The 20,640-nt window shown below is 31.8% G+C and overlaps 2 protein-coding genes and 2 non-coding genes across 10 annotated transcripts in view; 3 read left to right on the plus strand and 1 right to left on the minus strand.

The window, feature by feature from the left end:
- Positions 1-20,640, plus strand: part of LOC100869850 (xaa-Pro aminopeptidase 1) — a 37,903-nt gene that overhangs the window by 13,835 nt on the left and 3,428 nt on the right. For 4 of the 7 annotated variants that reach the window (XM_086903229.1, XM_086903228.1, XM_086903232.1 and 1 more), the window contains exons 4-8: positions 17,463-17,686; positions 17,909-17,950; positions 18,361-18,540; positions 19,542-19,659; positions 20,157-20,535. In XM_086903229.1, the coding sequence (XP_086759355.1) occupies positions 17,463-17,686; positions 17,909-17,950; positions 18,361-18,540; positions 19,542-19,659; positions 20,157-20,535 (943 nt within the window). Of the gene's footprint in view, positions 1-17,462; positions 17,687-17,908; positions 17,951-18,360; positions 18,541-19,115; positions 19,399-19,541; positions 19,660-20,156; positions 20,536-20,640 lie in introns of those variants that run through there. The other 3 variants (XM_086903230.1, XM_086903231.1, XM_031920224.2) reach the window with 2 other exon arrangements.
- On the minus strand, positions 12,341-15,078 carry LOC100866205 (esterase FE4). Its single transcript, XM_003689610.4, has 9 exons — positions 14,859-15,078; positions 14,396-14,684; positions 14,117-14,302; positions 13,791-13,990; positions 13,483-13,651; positions 13,158-13,324; positions 12,945-13,089; positions 12,731-12,863; positions 12,341-12,642 (listed from the first exon to the last, which is right to left on the minus strand). The coding sequence occupies exons 1-9, from the start codon at positions 15,048-15,050 to the stop codon at positions 12,480-12,482; spliced, it is 1,644 nt and encodes a 547-aa protein (XP_003689658.1). The 5' UTR covers positions 15,051-15,078; the 3' UTR covers positions 12,341-12,479.
- On the plus strand, positions 17,210-17,282 carry TRNAA-AGC (transfer RNA alanine (anticodon AGC)). The gene has a single exon. It is a non-coding gene; the product is annotated as a tRNA-Ala (tRNA).
- Positions 19,111-19,325, plus strand: LOC116415633 (small nucleolar RNA U3). The gene has a single exon (XR_004226265.2). It is a non-coding gene; the product is annotated as a small nucleolar RNA U3 (small nucleolar RNA).

The raw sequence follows: 20,640 nt of genomic DNA on the forward strand, positions 1-20,640 counted from the left end.
CACGTACGATACGTGCGCTGATAAAGAGACGGCGAACCGGTTCTGCAACCCTAATAATGCGTGTGTAGACAAGGTGACGTAATGTGCGTGCCACGTGTACTTGTCGTGAATGAAAATGCGTTTCCTGGCACACGCGCACTCCTTTGCTCTACACATGTGTCATTTCCCTTATTTTATCTTATGCAGCGTAATATTATTGGTTAAATTGAAATTCTTAATTCTGTAAACGAAATGAATGGATCGAATGGAAAAATGAAAATTTTAATTAAGAAAAATTAATTGATTAAATATTTGGAAAATTAGTGGAAGAGATTTAAAAGGAATTAGTGATGATAATTCAGATGCATGTAGGTCCAAGTTTGATATACTAAAACATTTACTATAATCTATATATTTATGTGAAATGAAATATTAAATATTATTATCTAATCTGTTAATTATAAAAGAAAAAAATATCATTTTGTAACGAAATAATTTGTGCTTCTAATCAAAATAATTGATACAGTCATTGTAGAAAAATTTTCAAAATTTTAAAAACATATAAATACAAGGTTGTATTATAAAATTATGAAAGAAATAAATTCGTCGAAAGAGGAGATTAAACAAAAGGATATTCTACACGTACGTGGAAGGAAGTATTTCGAGGAAATGGATATCGAGTGACGTATCTCGAGGATACTCGTTGTTTATGCGTCCCTTGCACAATTGGACCGCAGTCAGGCTTTGGCCTCGCCACCAAAAAGGAGTAAAGGAGGAGTCACAGGAGCAAGGTGGAGATCATGCTTCCCCGATAACTCACGTTCGTGCAGCAGTGCGTGAGTCTAACCAGTCTGCAAACCGTGGTAAAGTTATGGTGGTGTCACGTATAAGCGTACAGTGTCGACTAAAACCCCGAGAAACGAATTAACGAGGAAATTAATCGATTCACCGTGTTTGCTTTGGCGCAAAAATTCGATAATTGATGGAATATCTGGTGATCGATGGAAAATCAAAGCCGTGACAATATTTGGAAATGAGATTGATATGAAGTTATACAATAAATTGCAATTGAAAATTTAACGACTGAATCATTTTCGTATCAAGTATGGGAAGAGTAAAATTAATCAATATTCATATTTGAACGATATGATGATGAAATCTCAAGAAGACTTAAGTTATCTAATCTTAATCAAAACACAGAACATTGAAATATTTTACCGATGATTATTTTATATAGAAAACGTGTGAATTGAAAAAAAGTTATTGAAAGTAAGTTTTAGCTTGATCGAGGAAAATATTGGAATTCTGTTATATTATATATTTTTCACGAGATATTTATTTGAAATATTCGCAATGATACGAATATGAAGAATAACTCTTGTAAACTCTTAATCGACACTGTACGTAATAAAGTGTGCGTACGTGCGTCTTCCGACTGTGTGCATTTATATGTGGAAAACATAAGAAGCAGTCGGGCCCTTTGAACACTCCCTATGAGGGCTGATTCCTTGGTAAGGCCACGCATTGCCCCTCAGGCCCTTCGATCCCTTCTTGTCCTTAATATTCCTTGATATTCCCTTCTCACAATCGAACGCTTCCAACGTTAAAATAGAATAATTGCATTAATTTTATTTTATATTATTGAATTCTTATTATGTCTTATTTTAAAACAAATGTTGTCTTTTAGAAATTAAAACATCTAAATATTTTTAACATTAATATTATATCAATATTCAACAATAGATTTAATTATAATTTCTCGATTTAAATAATATACTTGTTTTTAATTTTTTTGAAAAATTATTCACAAGAATATTTAATTGATATTATTAATAAATTATAGTTATTCAAAAGATTCAAGATTTGCACAAGTTGCAAGCTCCATTACGATTCAACGATATATTTGATTATATTTATATATAACAATTAAACAATTAAACCGATTGAAAAATAATTGAAATAAAACGCTACAAAGGAATATTATCGTGCCAACTACTTCTTCCTTATGTCATAAGTATCAAAATATTTAAAACATCATAAAAGACACTCGATCAAATTCATTCCCAATCGATAAAATAAAATAATTTCCAATAATTCGATCAAGTGTGAAATAAAATACTTCGTTGTTACACAAGAGATTATTTAACAAAAGATTCTAATATGAGGAAAAAGAGGCTTGCAATAAAAATCAAGGTAAAAAACGCGACATACACCAGCCATTCGTTCGTTCGAACCACGGCCATCGTTCGATTTTGCTCGCGTCGACTGCAATGCTACTCCCACGCCTCGATCTCCTTTACCCGATGCTTTCCTGGTAAAAATTCTCGTTCTCTATTGTTCCACCCTAATTAATGTCCGCAATGCACGTCCCCCGGCGCCGAGCACGCGCTTCTTTGAATCACGTGCGATCCTGTTACCCTGCGCTGTCACTTATCCAATATCTGTAAGCAAAAAATGGTCATTGACAACGGGTGGAGGAAGATGAATGGATTTCCTCTTTCGTAGTACGCATGTGTGTACGACGCAACGTATATACGACAAAGAAATAATTGTAAAAGTTTTACGAAGAAATTTTAATACGTCTTTTATGTGTGGTGTGATTTATCTCATGTGATTTATGTATAAGAGTCGACGATTAAATGGAATTATTAAAATTAAAATGATAGAAGAATTAATGAACAACTGATATTCTTTACTTTTTTTTTTTTTTTTTTGAAAACTGTAAATTAACAATTTATGAAAATAATTTATTCGCTATCGTATAGATCCTATTACGATAATTTCTCTTGATTGAAAATTTAAATTGTTTTCATAGAATTTAAAAAATTATATCTTTATTTTGATAAACGTTGCTTGTAAATTTCATTTAATTATTATTATGAATTATATTTGAAGATTATGTAAAATTTTGATGCATATATTGATTTTATTTTTGTTAAAATTTGCATTATTTTAATTTTGTTACAGAATCAGAATATTTATTATGTATACAGAATGTTGATTGCAGAAGATTTCCGACCAATAATAAAAAAAAGTTCGAGTAATTTAATTTATTACATTTATATATATTTTCCATAATTCCATATCATTTTATGTTAACATTGATCTTATATATTTTATTAATTTCTACATTTTAACATGAAAATTTTAATTTGCAAATTTCAATACAAGAAACGTATACATATTTAATTGAAAGATTAAACGAGAGTCTATCATGACTAATGCAGAAAGTTTGCTTCCTCATAAATACGCTCCGATAAATCGTATTATCGAGTGGGAGGGTTAATGAGAGCGTGTCGAACAATCAAACCGTTCAATAATCGAGCTTTTTTTTAAATACAAAATGTCGCATCGCGTACCAGGTTAGCACGCGTCGAGTAGGTGAACTTTACAAATGTAACGCGGCCAGCTTATCGGTAATACATCGCTGTACCTTCTGTTTTCCTGTGTAATTGCAAACTTTACTTTGTTTATAACGATTTGTTGCAAACCTCGTTGCCAAGAGTGCAAAATTGAAATTGGTGCAACGGTTAAGCTTTTACACAGCCTACCCTATTTTCAACGTAGAAATGCCTTCTCTTCTCGCTTTACAACACGCTCGTTTATAATTTTTTTATTATTAACTTTTAAATAAAGTTTTTACAAAATTTACAAAATGTACAATCGAATAAGTATATAAATGATAAGTGATCGTAAAAGAGCAAATAAGAATTAATCACTGTTAACGAATTTGAGAAATAAAACGAATCGTACACGGACTTGTTCATCCTTCGAAATGATGTAAAATGTTAATTTTATTTAATTATTTTATTTTATTTAACGCTACATATATATGTATATATAAATATAGAAGAATCGTGTGATTCCAACGCCGATCGAAATCAATCTCGTTTCTCGATCCTCCTAGATTCCTAATAACCGCGTGTCTCTTCTGTTCTAACCCATTTCTTTCCATGAATGGCAAACTGCTTCCGATTCTCCCTATCTCCCATTCGCTGTGCCTTTTATTCGGAGGTGGCTCACCTCTCTCCATCCACGGCATTCGCGACGTCATGATCGAACATTAATTCATTGAAGCGAACGAGAATAAACTCCCGCAATGTTGATACTCCTCTAATATCACGGCAACGTGCAAAAGCCACCTCCTTAACGCCGTTTAATCTATTTGGCAGGTCTCGTTCACTTTTTTTAAGATCGAAGCAACGCCTTAATCCTTAATGCTATTTCCATACGTCTGCACGATGCTAATCGATTGCAAACTGTTTTCGTTGGAATTGCATCAACGAATTCGCGTTGGAAAATTTTAATAATAGTTGATCGATGTCGATCAACAATTATTTTTGTTAAACATATTTTCTTGGTTTTTTCGTTTGTCTGTCTGAGATGATGGATAATTTTTTCGATGTGATAAAGAAATCTGATAAGCTTCTAAGATTATGTTCCAATATTGTTTCTATTCAGATTTTGAAATTGACGAAGGATGAAAATTAGTATCCCTTTTTTTTTTTTAATGATAATCATTATATTAAAATATAATATTTATTTATCTTTTATGTATCTAGAAAAGTAAATAATGTAATGTTTATATTCGAATTACATAAAGAGGAATTATCTAAGATAATAATATTAAATCGATTTTTTTTTTTTTAGAAATATCAAAAGTATACGATATTTTTTATTGTCATTAAAAAATTAACCTTTCTCTTTCTTTTATCATTAATTTTCAAACATATGTATATATGTGTGTGTGTGTGTGAAACAAATCTACAAATAAATAAAGCATTAAGAATAAAGAAAAATATATCTAATTTCCAAAAATTTTTGAATATTTTAATAAGAATCGATAAAAAATAACACGACACTCGAACATCACTCGCACAATCGCAAACCAGCCATTTCCACAAGTTGAATAGAGTGTGTCACCCGACCCTACCACCACAGTAAACCCACCACTCGTGAGCGCCCCTAAGAGCCAGCTGTGTGAAACCCCTGCGGGGAAACAGGATACAAGCAGCGACCAGTCAATGACTGTTTCGTGATTCATTGAGTGAACACACCGGGAACACCGAGCCACCCTCCTTGGGGTTGAAAATAACCCCCTGCAGCCTCGTGTTACCCTGCTACCAAACCGCCCTTGTTTTCCAATAAATACAAAGTGGCGCGGACTCGTGCAAACCGGCCGGCAAAACGCGTTCCCGTCCTCATTTACAACCCCAACCCCAACGGGGTTAAGGGTGAATTTATTCGTCCAACGTCCAGAGAGCCCGAGGGGGGTGATAGATTTTATCGAAAATTATCGGTAGCCAAACCTTCTGAGAACGATGGAAGCCTGCTCCATTTCCGGTCGAGTTTCCATCGAGAGTGCGAGCGGTCGCGTTCGATTTATCGATTCCCCCCTCCCTCCCCCTCGATGGTCGACCATGGAAGGTACGAGACCTCTAGTACACGCATGCATCCCCGTTCCGAGAACCAATCGGGAATTCCTATTCCCGATCGGCGGCCACCCCTGTATTTATTGGTTATCGAACTCGTCGATACGCACCCCCGTGCGGTTGATGAGCTCTCGATACTTCAAGTTCTCCCAAGATATTTGCAGCGTCGCCGTTTATCTTAACGACGATGACGTCTTGGATCGAACGTGGTGGAGGGAAACGCAGATAGGGGTGGTCGATTGGAAATTTTTTTTTTTTCTCTCTTCTTTTTTCTTTTTTTGGTAATAACTTTTTTCTCTTTATGGTGGAACGTGGCGTGGAAGAGGAAGAGAGAAGGTAGATGGACGCAGAGTCCGATACGCGTGGTTACGGAGGGGTAGTAGATTCGTCGTTGCGCGATTCGTCTTCGATCCTTTCTTTAATTTTCTTGTACAATTATGGTTTTACGTAATGGGATACGTGAACGTGTATTGTAGGCTTGAGTAAGATGAAGGATTCTTTATTAATTTTCTTCTATTTGTTGGTGAATTTATCGAGGTTACACTTGAAGTTTATGAAGTATAGATTTGTTTTTTTTTTTTTTTTTCACCGTTCTTGTTTGTTAATTGTGTCTAAGTGTTTGTACTAATGAGAATAAAGGGGAGAATAATTAGAGGATTGTGAAAATATCGAGTCTTGAAGTTAAATTAGAAATGTTAAAACAACAATGAGATATCCTTATTCGAAGAACCATTACTCCTATTAATGATCCTGTAACCCTGTTCAAAAGGTAATGCCATTGGCAAACCTCCTTGTCGTATTAGTTTCCGATAATCCTTGTCTTCTTTTCTCCTGCCTTCCAACGGATTGATTATAAGATATAAAAATCGCGTCCTTTTTACAATCACCATCTCAACTAAAAGAAACATCTTCTCCCACTAGTATTTCATCGAGAAATCTAATCTCTTTCCAAATACATGCTAAAAATAAAAAAAAAGACAGGAAAAAGAAAATATATATTACAAATGTTAAACAAATAAAATATAACTAACCCCTTAAAAAAAATCCCACTGTCACAACTTTCTACAAACAAACTTATCTCCCCCATGATATTCCAAAACTACTAATTTGAATATCAATTGACATCGCGTCATCGAATTTACACAAGCAAATATTTACGTATTTCGTTTAAAACGTTTTAAAAAATATTCAAGATAAGAAGAAAAACGTGAATAAAAATTAAATATTACACACATAAGTATCGTTCAACACCTTTACACAAGTATCCGGAACTTAGAGAATTTCATTCTCGAAAAAAAAAAAAAAGAAACCATCGAAAAACTCTCCTAAATTCCCATCGATAATCGAGAGAAAGAAACGCGAAATCGATAAGCCCGTCCTCCATATTTACGCTAAACGCGCAAGCATGGCGGCGGTGAGCAGAAGAGAAGGAACGGTGCCCACTCTCCGACCGCAGGGTGGTTTAATCCCCCTCGACGAGGCGCATGGCAGTCCGTGTCCCCTTCCAGCTGCTCGCAGGAGAGGTAAGCTCCAACCGCGGATGCTCGCCTGGCAGGGTGGCGGGCAACGGCGACGCTTCGTCCCTCGAAAGGAGCCGATAAAAACCTCGGGAGCATCTTTTTCTCGGCCCGACTTTGGACGGGCGAACGCCTGGAGACAAGGGAAGGCGGGAGCCTTGGAACGAAGGATCGGCCACTTAAGCAACCTGCCATCTCACTACGGCCAGGATCGTATGTGCACGAGGGGGTTGCGTTGCGGGGTGTCGCGGATCGGCCGCGCGATTTATGATGTCTTTTTACGGCCGCCACTTTCTTCGTTTTTCCTTCCATCTTTTTTTCGTGTTAACTTCGACGGGGCGAACGTGTGCACGCACACCAATCCCGGGTTATCGATCTCTGCCGATGATGGCTGACAGCGCCACCGCCAGCCACCCCCCGTCGCGCGCATATTTCCACGTGCCGCTTATATATATATATATATGTATATATATATATATATATATACATATGTTACGATGTTATCAATGGATTGCAAATCATGTTTTTTTCATATTTTGTATTCCTTTTAATTATCTTTATCGTTTGTTTCTTTTCTCTTTTTCTTTGCGAAGTTTGATTTATATCAGGATAATGGTGATCGAGATTGAATAATAGTTGTAACAATAATAAGTAGTAATCGTTATTTTTGAGATTGCTGCTTTGTATGACATTATAAGGATAGTAAATAGAGGATAATAATCTTTTGCATAATGTGAAAAGGCGCGATGAATTGCTGCCTGTTCTTTCGTTTTACGATTACAATTTTTCCTAGATTATGCAGTTTATTATTTATTCATTCTTCGTACACATCCAATATCCTTTTATTGGATAGATAAATTAAAGATTCCTAATGATTACGTAGAATCGAAAGATTTCATAAACTTAAAGAGATATTGTTAAATTGAAAATTAAATAATTATTAAATGGGATATATTAAAAATTTTTAATTTGCACATTATATCTGTGGATTGTTAGATCGAAGTAATTTTTACCCATATAAATTTGAAACGAAAAAATTAGTGTGTACATCTTTCATTGTAATAACTGAGTCTCGACAAACGTTCCTCTCGACCAGTGTGCAATTCCAATCGTGCGAAAACGAATTCTTTCTCGAGAGAAGATAATAATTCGAAGCTCGAAGAAACAAAAGATAAAAAGGACCTTTATCAAAAAAACAACCCTTCGACACTCAACCCTTCTTCTGTTCTCCTGTTGTAAAAAGCCTCGAGCCATCCCAAATCGAAGCCTGTTCGACCGCGAAACCAATATACGTCCCTGCTACGGTCGAATAAAAGGGGATACCGAGGAATTTTTCGCGTCGACACTTTCTCGATCGCATAAGTCGCTGATCCAACATTCCTTCTTTCGTCTGCCGACGAGCTCGTCGATCTGATAAGACAACGCGACAGACAACGACAGGAGAAACGGTTGCCCGTTTTCTTGAGGGGAAAACGATCGAACAAGACCGCATGAGTACAAGACGAGCGCTCTCTGCGCGTCTCGAACGAACGAGCACGAAGAGGCCGCAGGGATAATGAAATGATGGAGGTAGCGTGGACGAAACGTGGAACAAGAAGTCAGAGGATACGGAGAGAAGTGGTCCAGCCACGGATGAGATGAAAAGATCACTTTGCATCATAAATACCTGATACGTAGAAGCTGAAGATCATCTCGACGCGCGATTCGAATGCGATGAAACGGACTTGTGACTGTGACGAGATTCGACAACTGTTCGAGATTACCAGATAATTTCTCTTCGCATGTATCGTAGAAAAAGGCTGACCCTTTCTTTCGATTATTTAAGAGAATTGAATTTTCGGTGAATTTTTTCTTATGTCGTAAAATTATATCGGAAATTTAATATTAAATATTCTTATGAATATTGTAGATTATGGAAGAATAGATACATACATGTATTCCATAATATGGTTGTTTTACTACGATAAATTGACACGAAGATATTAATAAGATTTCTTTTGAATAATTAATACAATTTTTTGTATTAAAATAATTAATACAGTTTGTCCTGTATATGCGTCAAAATTTTATTTAAAAATTAACAATGCAGTGTATAGAAAATGCAAGAAGTGCAATATTAAATCGATACAAAGTAAAAAAATATCGGGTATGAAAATTAAATGAGAATTTAATTCGATTGATTTCTATACTCAAATATCTGAAGAATAAATGATAAAAGTGTAACGATAGGACAGGTTTATGTGTGTGTAAGATAGGTATAGATAAAGTAAGAAGTTATACAGCTTGAATTACTATAACTATCTGTGAACCTCTTTAACTAAAATGCTATCCTATTACGATGGAAACGCGAAAGTGAGTGACGAACAAATGCGACAACATCGACCTCAAGAAGTTTCTGTTGACACGGAAAGGAAAACGCATTTTTTGTTGCATTTCCCGTTTTCTAATGTTGGAGTTTATTTATACCGGCAATTGCATCACTTAGTACGGTTAGCATTAATAAGTACATGTATACAGTTATTCCTCAACAAGAAAATGGTTACCAGTGATGATACCTAACGCTATAAAACCTTTTAAGGAACACTGATTAATTCTTCCCACGTGTAAACTTATTTAACATCGAATGAATTAACCGTTGAATATTAAATATTAATTTTAAGGATAAAAAAAAAAAATTGAAAGTTTCATTCGTAGAATTTCACACAATCATCAAGTAATACGAGTTGAATTATGCTCTTTAATTTTGTTAGTAAGGAAATGATGTTTATTTATTTAGGAATAAAAAGTGATTTAATCAAATCTATCCTCTACGCTGTATATATATTCTTATTCAGAATGCCAACATCCATTCACCATTAGTGACGGATTTATCGGGTGTCAAACCTAATAATACCAAGAAACTCAATTAGACTATTTAATTTTTCAAAATTTTACTCATTTTTCTCTTCTAATATATCATTTTGTTATAAGCTATTATATTTTTTGTTTATTTTATTTGTATGTATATTTATTGTATATATTTTATTTCAAATTATATCTTTTATGTTGTTACTACGCTAAAAGAGAAAAATAATTGAATTCCATATATATTCCATATATATATATATTATTATTTCTTTTTCTTTATGGTCTTAGAAATTTTAGTTCATTTTGTTAAATTAACAATTTTTCGCCATTATATAAAATATTTATTCTTTAATCTCTTATTATCCGTACACATAATGCAATATTTAAATTGTTTCTAAATCTAAGTCACAAAAAAATTGCATATGTCATTAATTTATCATTAAATAATACAATATTATATACACAAAATGAATAAATTGAGAAATTCAACATAAATATAAATACATATAATTATATAAATACATATAATTTATACGTATAAAACAGATTATATCTTATAAGACAGATTTATTGAAATATTTTAATTAATTATTTTATAAAATACTCTTCCTATTTGTTCATTCATATAATTAAGAAACGCTTTATTTTTCGAATTGTAATTGATCTTTTCCTATACTGGTTCGAGAAATAGGAAATTAGAGAGTGAACAAAGAAGAAGTAGCCAAGCTCGAGCAATCAAATTGGTCCAGAGATTGTGTAAGATGAAATAAATACCAGCTATCCTTACATGACAGCCGGATCAACAGATGTTGAAGATCATCTCGAGAAACGGTCCACTGTCGCAGAATCTCGATCATCTATCTGTTCTCGCAGTCTCGAGGTCATTCGATTCCTCCGCGTCCATCGATAAAATCGAATGATTCGAGCGATGGGAATTGGCGCGTAAATTTAATTCTTCCGCTACGTTCTTCCACGTTTTCTCTATCTTTTTAACGTAACTTCACCGAGTAAAATTTACCATTTCAATCAATAATAACATTTACAATTAAATGATTCATCTATAATCCCAATAAAGAAATTTTATGATATAATTAACTATTTCGATAATGTTTAATCTAAAACATTTAATAAATATCATTTCTGTCGTAAAAAAATTAATAAAAAAAAAAATATGTACAATTTTCTTACCATCTTTTTATTGGACAAATAATACGAAAATTTTGATATCGATTTAAAAGAAGAATAATTCTTTCTCATTCTCGTACTCGAAATTAAATTTATGCGAAATAAATAAGCATAACTAGGAAAAGTATTATCCATCATTCATATGTAAAGCATATGCACGTATGTACAATAAATGTATATTTACGTACGATCAATTCTCGTTTCGTATTCTCTTCGCCAAGTGATGACTCGTGACATATGAATGAAATCGTTTACGCTACGCGCGTACTCACTTATACGAATATGTGTATGGGTCGAGGTCGAGCAACTCCTCGCTTTCATACGACTCTATTACAAGAGAAGCAGAAAAGTGAGTGGTGAACAAATGGTAGACGAACGACGGCAACGTGGTAACGACCAAGAAAACAAATGGCGATGCCCGTTTCACAGAGGTCACTCTATTTTATCATCCTCCCTCATTTAACTTTTTTTCTATCATCTTCTATCATCTTCCCTCTTCTATCTCTTTAATATCTTTTTCCTCTTCTGTCGAGCATCAGTTTCTCCTTTCCATCCTTATCTTTTCATCTTTTTATCACACATTATCTCTCTCTTCTCTAATTAATACTCGTCGCTCTTTCTCTCTCTCTCACTTCCATTTCTTCATAATTATCGTTTTACTCTCTTTATTATTATCTTTTATCCTCTCGTTTATCCTTGCATTTATTAATAATAAATTATTACTCGTTATTTTTTTTTTCTACCTTTGTCTCCCTTTTTCCCTTTCTTTTTATAATATTCTTTTTTTTATTTCTCTCTTTATTAATGTGAAAATATTGAGAAAAGATTATTTCATTCATGTCGAGTGTAATATCTTCGATAATTTTCTCTTTTATATCGATTTCCACGTGGATTCTCCAAATATGTATGTGATGATAGCACATCTCTGTAATCCGAGATTTAATCCGAAGGTTGATTCGTAAACGAGCGAGGTGACTAAACGTTCCTACTAGAATATGGGATCCTGATATCTACAGGACAGGAATACGAGTGGTGAACCAATAGCCAAGAATGAGGCGAGACGAGAAGAACAGAATGGTGCTCGGTGAATGGAAAGTAGGAAAGTAGTTTGATAACGTGACCTGGAAACGTTTAAAAGTATTGGTGTGTCGATTAGCATAGTGAGTTTAAAGTTGTGTTGGAGCGACACGTATTTCGAAGATAGTAGACGTCGTTCTCCTTCTCTCAATTTCTTTCGTTCGCTTTCTTTTTTCATAAACTTGACAATTTTTTTTATTGCTTTAACTATTTATTAGTTCTTGATAATTGTTTGTTTTTGATAATAATAATAAAAATAATAATGGAAATGTAAAAAAAAAAAGAAAAGAATATTATATAAAATATTGTGGAATATAAATCGTATTCTTATATTGATAAGATTGTATTATATGATGTCATAGTTAAATTACAGTTATTATTTTATTGCATGTAGATATCTATTTTGTTTGATTCGAATAGAGATATATTGATATTAAAGATTTTATGGCATGGCATTTTTATATTTCTCTTTCCAATAATCGAATTTATCACTCATTAGATTTTTCTCTAGCTTTGGTTCTTCGTTGATGTTAAGATAATAATTATCACTTCCCATTGGCTCCCAATTCACCGTCACATCTTCATCTAATACCGATGTTGGATTTCTAATAAATATAAAATATATTATATATATTTTATCAATAATTGTTTAATGTACAGTTAGATATTTGATATAAAAATAGCATTACTAACTCATCTTTTGCAAAATTTGTCCACATTTTGGTCATAATATTTATCATCTTCTCTGCTGAGGAATCTGGTTCGGGTAAATTCTTGAAAATCTTGGAATAAAATAAGTAACCAACATCATCGGAATGTGCAACTCCTGTTTGGACGAACAAATTGAAAATGTTTAAAAAAGAAAAAATAGAATTTTATATAATTTTATTAGAAGAAGAAAACTTACCATCGCTGACACCAAATAAACTTTTCATAAAACCAGTTGGCGCTTCATAAGAGAACAGATATTCATAAATAGGAGACGAAATTCGATTCTTCATGATATCAAGCGATAACAACTCTCCAGCATCGAAGAAAATGTCGCTCAACATCTATAAAACGTTTTAAAAAGAATTTTTAAAAAATAGAAACATTTTTTTATTCGACAAACTATAATTACCCTGATATATTCGTTCAAATTATCTTTCGACACTTGCTTCTCCCCAAAATAGAATTTTTTCAAACATTGTCCATTTTCCTTCTTCGTACTCGAATCGGTGTAATTCAAATCGTCTGGTAAAAATTGCTCTGGCTCCGTGTTTAATACTTCGATTCTATCTATCATATCTATAACATTCAAATGGTATTTAACACTTTGAAAAATTGGAAAAATAAATATAAGCTAATATATTTATAAAGATGTTATTTAAGACGATATTAATTGAGTAATTTGTCGTAAAATACATAATTTAAAAATAGTAAATACTTTCTATAATTTCACATACTTTGTGCCATAAATGCACATTCATCGGCTGTAATCCCAGACATCACGGGCACATCTGCGATTCTTCCAGATTTTAACAGGGTCCAAGGATCAGTCGGGAGGAATATGTCTTGTCCCAGATCGACTTCAATGGATGGAACGAAAGCATTCATATGCCCAGATAATACGTTCTATAATTATAAATAATCAAACTTTCTATATAAAAATTACAATAATAATTTCTTCTCGTTCGTTTTAATATTTTCATAAATATGGAAAATTTGATTGCCCAATACAAAAGATCAGAAGGAAGAATGCAGAATATCTTACCTGTTTCTTCATTATTTCACCACTTGCTGCAATGATATCTTTAACATCGAACTCGCTCAATTTTTTGACCAATTCCTCAGAATCTGTAGTTTTTATTCCCAAAGCTTCACCCAACATAAAAGCTTGTTCTCTTGGATTGTAAGTTATCGCCCATGGATTGAGCACTGTCCCACTTTGCTGTATAACAGCTTTGAACAAACCTAAAATATAATTAAAATTCAATTTGCAATATTATTATTACATTACATTTCCAAGAGAAAAAAAAAAAATATATATATATAATAATTTTTATAATTTTAATTTTCCATGCACTTTGATAAATATACCTTCAGACATGGGAGATAACATGTGATACTGAGCAGAAGCACCACCTGAACTATCACCGAAAATAGTTACTCTGTTAGGACAACCACCAAAGTAATGTATATTATCCTTCACCCATTTCAACGCCAACACTTGATCCTTCATTCCAGCATTTCCGGGAGCGCTTTTATCTTCGGTGTTCAAAAATCCTGCGATAAAAAAACACAAATTATGAATATCAATTTTCAACAATATATTCCTTACTTTTAATTCCTTAAGTTGAAATCACGCGTGCCACTCACCAAGTGCCCCGTGTCTGAAGTTGAATGTAACAAGCACCACGTCTCTCTCCACCAAGAAATCTGGACCAAACAAGATATCGTCCCCCATGCCACTGTTCCAACCACCGGGATAAATCCATACCATAACAGCTTTACGCGCTTCTTTGTCCAGAACCGGAGTATAAACATTCAGATAGAGACAATCCTCGTCACCGATTATTCCCTTTTTGATCATGCAATAGAATGGGCAAGCAGAACGATGCGTGGTTGCATCGTACACGTCTTCCCATGGTTCAGCTGGTTCTGATATCTGAAAATTATTAAGATATTGTTAATCAAGAAATTAAATTTTAACATTTCTTCCCATTTTGTTGTATCATGCGTAATTATTTTAATTATACGGAGAATTGTTAGAAGAATTCTAATTTATCATAAAATTCACATCAAGATCGTTTTAAAATTAATTAAAAATATCTATACTTACCTGAAACTTGTTCGAGCCGACATTCGGTTTCGCATAGGGGATGCCCTTAAAACTGTAATACAGCTTGTTGTGAAAAACTGTTTCGGTTTTCAAACCCTTCAACAAACCCTGAGGAATCTTCAGTTGTACATCCTGCTCGGCACAAACCCAAACAATCGCAAATCCATAAAACAGGAACTTGGACAGCCACATTTTAAACTTCGACTGCTACATATAACGTGATTTTATATATATATATAAAAGATGCGCGCTGTGACGATGCGCATTGTCTAAAAAGAAAAAAAAAAAAAAAAAAAACAGAATGCGGAAAAATAGATTACGTAAATCGACGCGAAAAACGTGATCGTAATCGTAAAACGAGTATGGATGATTTTTTCAGAATTCCGTGAGACAATTTTTCCATCGTACGTAATAATCTTATGACGATGATTTTTCATAGCTAAATATCGGATATCCTGATAATTGACATCCTCCATTGTTGATGAGCGAAAACGTTTCCGGAATTATCGAGATGAAATGAACGACGAGTCTAACGTCGTGCATCCTAAAATATTTGTTTTCAAGTGCATTCTCATTACGTCGTAATGGATTTGCAATCAGTTACGCTAGCACAAAGGTATTATTACGCTTTTAGAAGTATTATTAGGAAAAGAATGTTCATGAAAATATGAACAATATTTCACTTTTTTTTTTATGATCTTCAAAATTATTTTTTGAAAAAATTCCTCCATATTTCTAATCTTTGAATCAGTTATTATGTAATTTTCTATTAAACAGAATAATGATCGTTATCATAAAAAGTGTCGTACAATTATATATAATTTTTTGTATGAATATTAAAATTAAAATATTATTAGGAAAATAATCGAATACATATAATTTTGTTTCTAAATAAAAGCTAATACAAATAATCTTATTTAAAATAATTTCGTTACAATTATTATTAAAAACTTGGTTTTAAAAATATCGATTATACAAATTATGACACAAAAATGAAATTAATTTTGTGTCATTATCGTTCGTGTTTCATTTCAAAAAGTTTATCCTACGATTCGTTCTTAATACGTGGAATTACAATTTCGATGCTTACATAAATACTCAAACATTACGATGAAGATCATATACGTGAATGACACGTAATAATTTCATTCGAAACTTACCATTAAGATAAAAAGATATGCAACCAGAGAGAAGAAAGAACGAACATCGAGAACGTTTGTTGATGAACCGAAATGGAGGAAAATCGCGATAATGCGAAACATTTGAAGAACAGGATGGAAAACTCGCGGGGATGAAAATTGTAAAGTTACAAACTCACCTACTAGACGTTCCTACTTTCCTAGTAACATATTTAATATTACTTGATATTTACGTTAAATTATTAAATTAAACAATTTGGTAACCTGGTTACCCCTTTGCACGTTATATAGTTATAACAAAAAGATTCTTCGTCTTCGTATCATTTACGTCATATCGATTTTCCCTAAATTAAATGATCGTAGTATATATCATATAAAGTACGACTTGACGTTTGGAAATATATTCAGTCGTTGATTAAAAATCGTCGGTAAATACGATTATCGTAAGGAAATCGTGTGAAATTATAATATTATTATCATAAAATATTAAGGTCGACGTTGAAATCGATCGAAACGTGAATTTCGGAATGGTTGACCTCTTCGGATGAACTGCATTCCTGTTATATAAGCACCACTCAGCACACCCTCTGGATTCCCACAGGATATGCATGTGTCACTCCACGGATATTAGTATCTATTTTTATACAAGTTACCTCTAATGGTTTCTCTGGGATGAGGAAATTTCGAGAATATTGAATTATTAGATATTCTGTGAATAATATTGTTGAATATATAGAAATAATTATATGGAAATAAGAAAATAATAAATATGATAAATTCTTTATTTAAAATTTTGAATAGAGATAGAAATATTAGTTTATTTGAATATGATCTTATTCTTAGTTTATTGAATAGAATTAAACTGATGAGTATTAAATTATTCTTGTTATTATTATTGATACTCGAAATTGATCAATTTTTAAAATAATAAACCAATTTTATAAATTAAATTGAATTATATCAAGTATTTTTCACAAATTGAACAAAATTTACACAATCACAAATTAGATAATTTATGGTTTAAAAAATAGTATTCTTAAATAATATATATTAAAATATATACTATATAAAATATATACTTATTATAAAATTTAATATATAAATAGATATAATAAATGCATTTAATGAAATTATTCTTAAATTTTTATCATATATGTAATTGTAAAATATTATATAAGTACTATATAATATCCTTAACACGACTTTCGTATCGGGGGCGTAGCTCAGATGGTAGAGCGCTCGCTTAGCATGCGAGAGGTACCGGGATCGATACCCGGCGCCTCCAGAGAAAATTTGTGAATTTATTTTTTTTATTATTTAAGTAATAAAAACTTTGTAATAAAAAATAGAATTATATTTAATATTATTAAATTAAATAAAATACTATTAATATATTAACATTAAAAATCACTGATTAAACTTGAAAGAAAATTTGTTTTAATAAAAAATCTTAATTTATAATTAGGCTTGACAAAGGCGTACCATTTTCAAAACGAAATCGTCGAGCCACTTTTGAATTACAACGGAGCAAAAAGATCCCATTGTCCAGCAATTGCACACAAACAACCAGCCAATAGACAAGATACATCATTAAGATTGAGACAATTAAGATCGGAAATGACTCGGGTCGCTTCCATTCAAGGACCGCCTCTTGATGGATATATAGTTACTTCCGATGACGCACATCAGGTGAATATTATATATATATTATATACATATATATATACATTAAAAATAATAAATATATTATATTTATTATAATAACATAAAATATTCATAACAAAATTTATTATTATATAAAAATCTTGAACTTAAAATTTTATGTTTGCAAATTATTATATAAATAATATTATATAATAATATTAAAATATTATTTCTACGATTCTTTTCTCGATATCCTTCAATTTTCAGACAATGAACTTGGTTTATCATGGCCGCGAGGGCCCTTTGGAGGTATAGAAGTTCGTGTGAATTTATATAATTTCAAAGCTTTTCATCTCAAGCTTTTTTAATCTTCAGCAATCTCAATGCTAATTTAATCTTAGAATATTTTAAAAAAATATTAATATATAATATATATAATAAATAATAATAACAAATAATATCATAAAAATAAGAATCTAGAAAAATTTGTGTTACAAAAAATATTATTTAATAATATTTTCTAGGATTAATAAATAAATATTTATCCTTTTCAAAATATTCCGGATATTATCGAAGCTTCATTTAATTTCGAGTGATTTTCTAATCATGAATGCTGCTCTTTTTTTATTAGCGACCATTAGCATTTTATAATATTTTAATTAATAATGTAATGTTATATCGAATGTATAAGATTAAATCGCAATATCTATTTTGGATAGAGTGATTCTCTAGATCCTCGTGATATGAGAAGAGAATTCATCACTGGATTCTACGGAAGTGCTGGAGAAGCTATTATCACTTTGAGCAAAGCTGTATTCTGGACTGATGGAAGATATTATATTCAGGCGGATCATCAGCTTGATTGCAATTGGATACTCATGAAACGTGGTAGAGAAGATGTAAGTTCAAGATATGAACTTGTATTCAAAAATTTAAAAAAATTTAAAGAATGATATATCTCTATTGCAAAAGAAAAATAATATGAAATATAATATAATTCGTCTTTCTTTAATTAGAATTTTATTTGAATTTATTTATTTGAAAAATTATTATTGCATTTTATATTGTTATTTAATTTTGATATAAATAAAATTATTTTAATCTAAAATATCAAAGTTATATTAATACATATTTGAAAACTATAAATTTTAATCAATTATAGATATGAATTTTTTTCATTAATTATAATATTAGTAAAATAAAATTAATAATTATTTTGCATAATAACAATTATTCTTAAGAGATATATTAGTATACATACTATATATACTTACGTATACCATATAAACTATACGTATACTATACTATATATACTTACTATATACGTATTATGTATACTTATACGCGATTCCATGCGCAACCTGTTATTTCAAAATTATACCGCTAGATGGCTAACTAGTTAAACACTCTCTCACAGTTGAGATTGAGCAGTAAGTACAATATAAAGGCTGCAATAGGAGTGGAAAACTAAGATCGTACTTCACAGGATCGTTTCTGTAGTAGATCTTCTCAAAGCTCTGCCCTAACGTAGAGTTGATGCAGCCACGATGAGGAGGCATAGCATCTTTCCCTGAGCGTGAGGAAAACTCGAGAAATTGACTTTGTTTCAATTTCTCAGTTATCGATGATCGTTCACTCCTTGTACTCAGTATGAGGGGGATGGGAAAGAGGCTTTCTGAGTGGTTTTCTCTTTTAGTATGTTTAAACATAAAATAACTTTTATTAATAAATATAATATTCTAATAAAAAATAAAGTAGTAAGTGTTTATAAAAACCTATATAAAATAAAAAAAACTATTAAGTACACTTACAATATAATTATTACATTTTTTAGATTCTTCTTCATATCAAAATTCATGAATGGATATGATATAATAATTAAGATAAAATGAAATTACAGGTTCCTTCTATAACCGAATGGTTAATACACGAATTTCACAACCAAGCTCTTGTACGTATTGGCGCTGATCCAACACTCGTATCTGCCATTGATTGGGAAATCTGGGAAGATGAATTAGGTAATAAAATGTATCGTAAAACATTTGACTAATCATCTATTTTAAATTTATATGCGTAATTTTACCATTTATCACTTACAACATCATAGTAAATCCTGAAACGTTAAACACATTAATGAATATGTATATCAAATGACCATTAAATTTATGAATATATATCATTATGTAATAATATTTGACAAATTTATTAAAAAAATAAAAATGGCTAGCGTATTAAAATAATATATAAATTATTTAAAATAAATTTCGAGTTATTTTATTATTGTATATTCTTTTTATTATTTTTTTTAAATATCATAAAGTATTTTCTAATACGATCTCAAATAACATTTACAAATTTATATTAAGTAAGTGAGACTTAAATATATTAAACTCATTATTAATCACAATTCTACGATTAACACGTGCAATCTTTTTCATTCATAGTTTTTATTCATAAAATTTACCTCATTCCCAAACGAGATTGCTTTCGAATTAACAATAGCGTTCGTGTCCAGCAAATTCGTCCATAAGATTGGTTCCTGTCCGTAACAACCTGGTGGACTTGATCTGGCAGGTCAATCGACCGAATTACAATCCACATCCGGCGTATCCATTACCGGACAAATATTCCGGAAGAGCATGGCAGGACAAGATTCAGTCGATTCGAATCGAAATGGAGGTATCTAAAGCAGACGCCCTGGTCCTCACGGCACTCGATGAGATAGCCTGGTTGTTCAATGTTCGTGGATACGATTTGCCACACACCCCTGTTCTTAGAGCGTACGCCATAATTACTGGTGAATCGATACATCTGTACACACCACGACACAAGATTTTACGATCGGTAGAGGAACACTTAAAGATGGATTTTTGCTCGCATGCAAATTGCGTGAAGTGAGTACAGCAATGATATTTATAGAAATATTTATATTTGCAGAAAGAATTTCATGCTTTAGTTTTGGAATATTTATTAATTTTGAATGCACATGACAATATATA

This window comes from Apis florea, unplaced genomic scaffold, assembly GCF_048593485.1.
Source record: "Apis florea isolate Af1SG1 unplaced genomic scaffold, ASM4859348v1 contig_2291_pilon, whole genome shotgun sequence".
NCBI lineage: Eukaryota > Metazoa > Arthropoda > Insecta > Hymenoptera > Apidae > Apis > Apis florea.

What these genes read in the sequence shown, in the direction of transcription:
- LOC100866205 (XM_003689610.4), bottom strand. Translation starts at nt 15,050, where the DNA reads ATGTGGCTGTCCAAGTTCCTGTTTTATGGATTTGCGATTGTTTGGGTT. An exon ending in TCGGCTCGAACAAGTTTCAG is followed by an intron (nt 14,685 to 14,858) that starts GTAAGTATAGAT and finishes AATAATTTTCAG; the next exon opens with ATATCAGAACCAGCTGAACC. An exon ending in ATTTGAACGAATATATCAGG is followed by an intron (nt 13,090 to 13,157) that starts GTAATTATAGTT and finishes AACGTTTTATAG; the next exon opens with ATGTTGAGCGACATTTTCTT.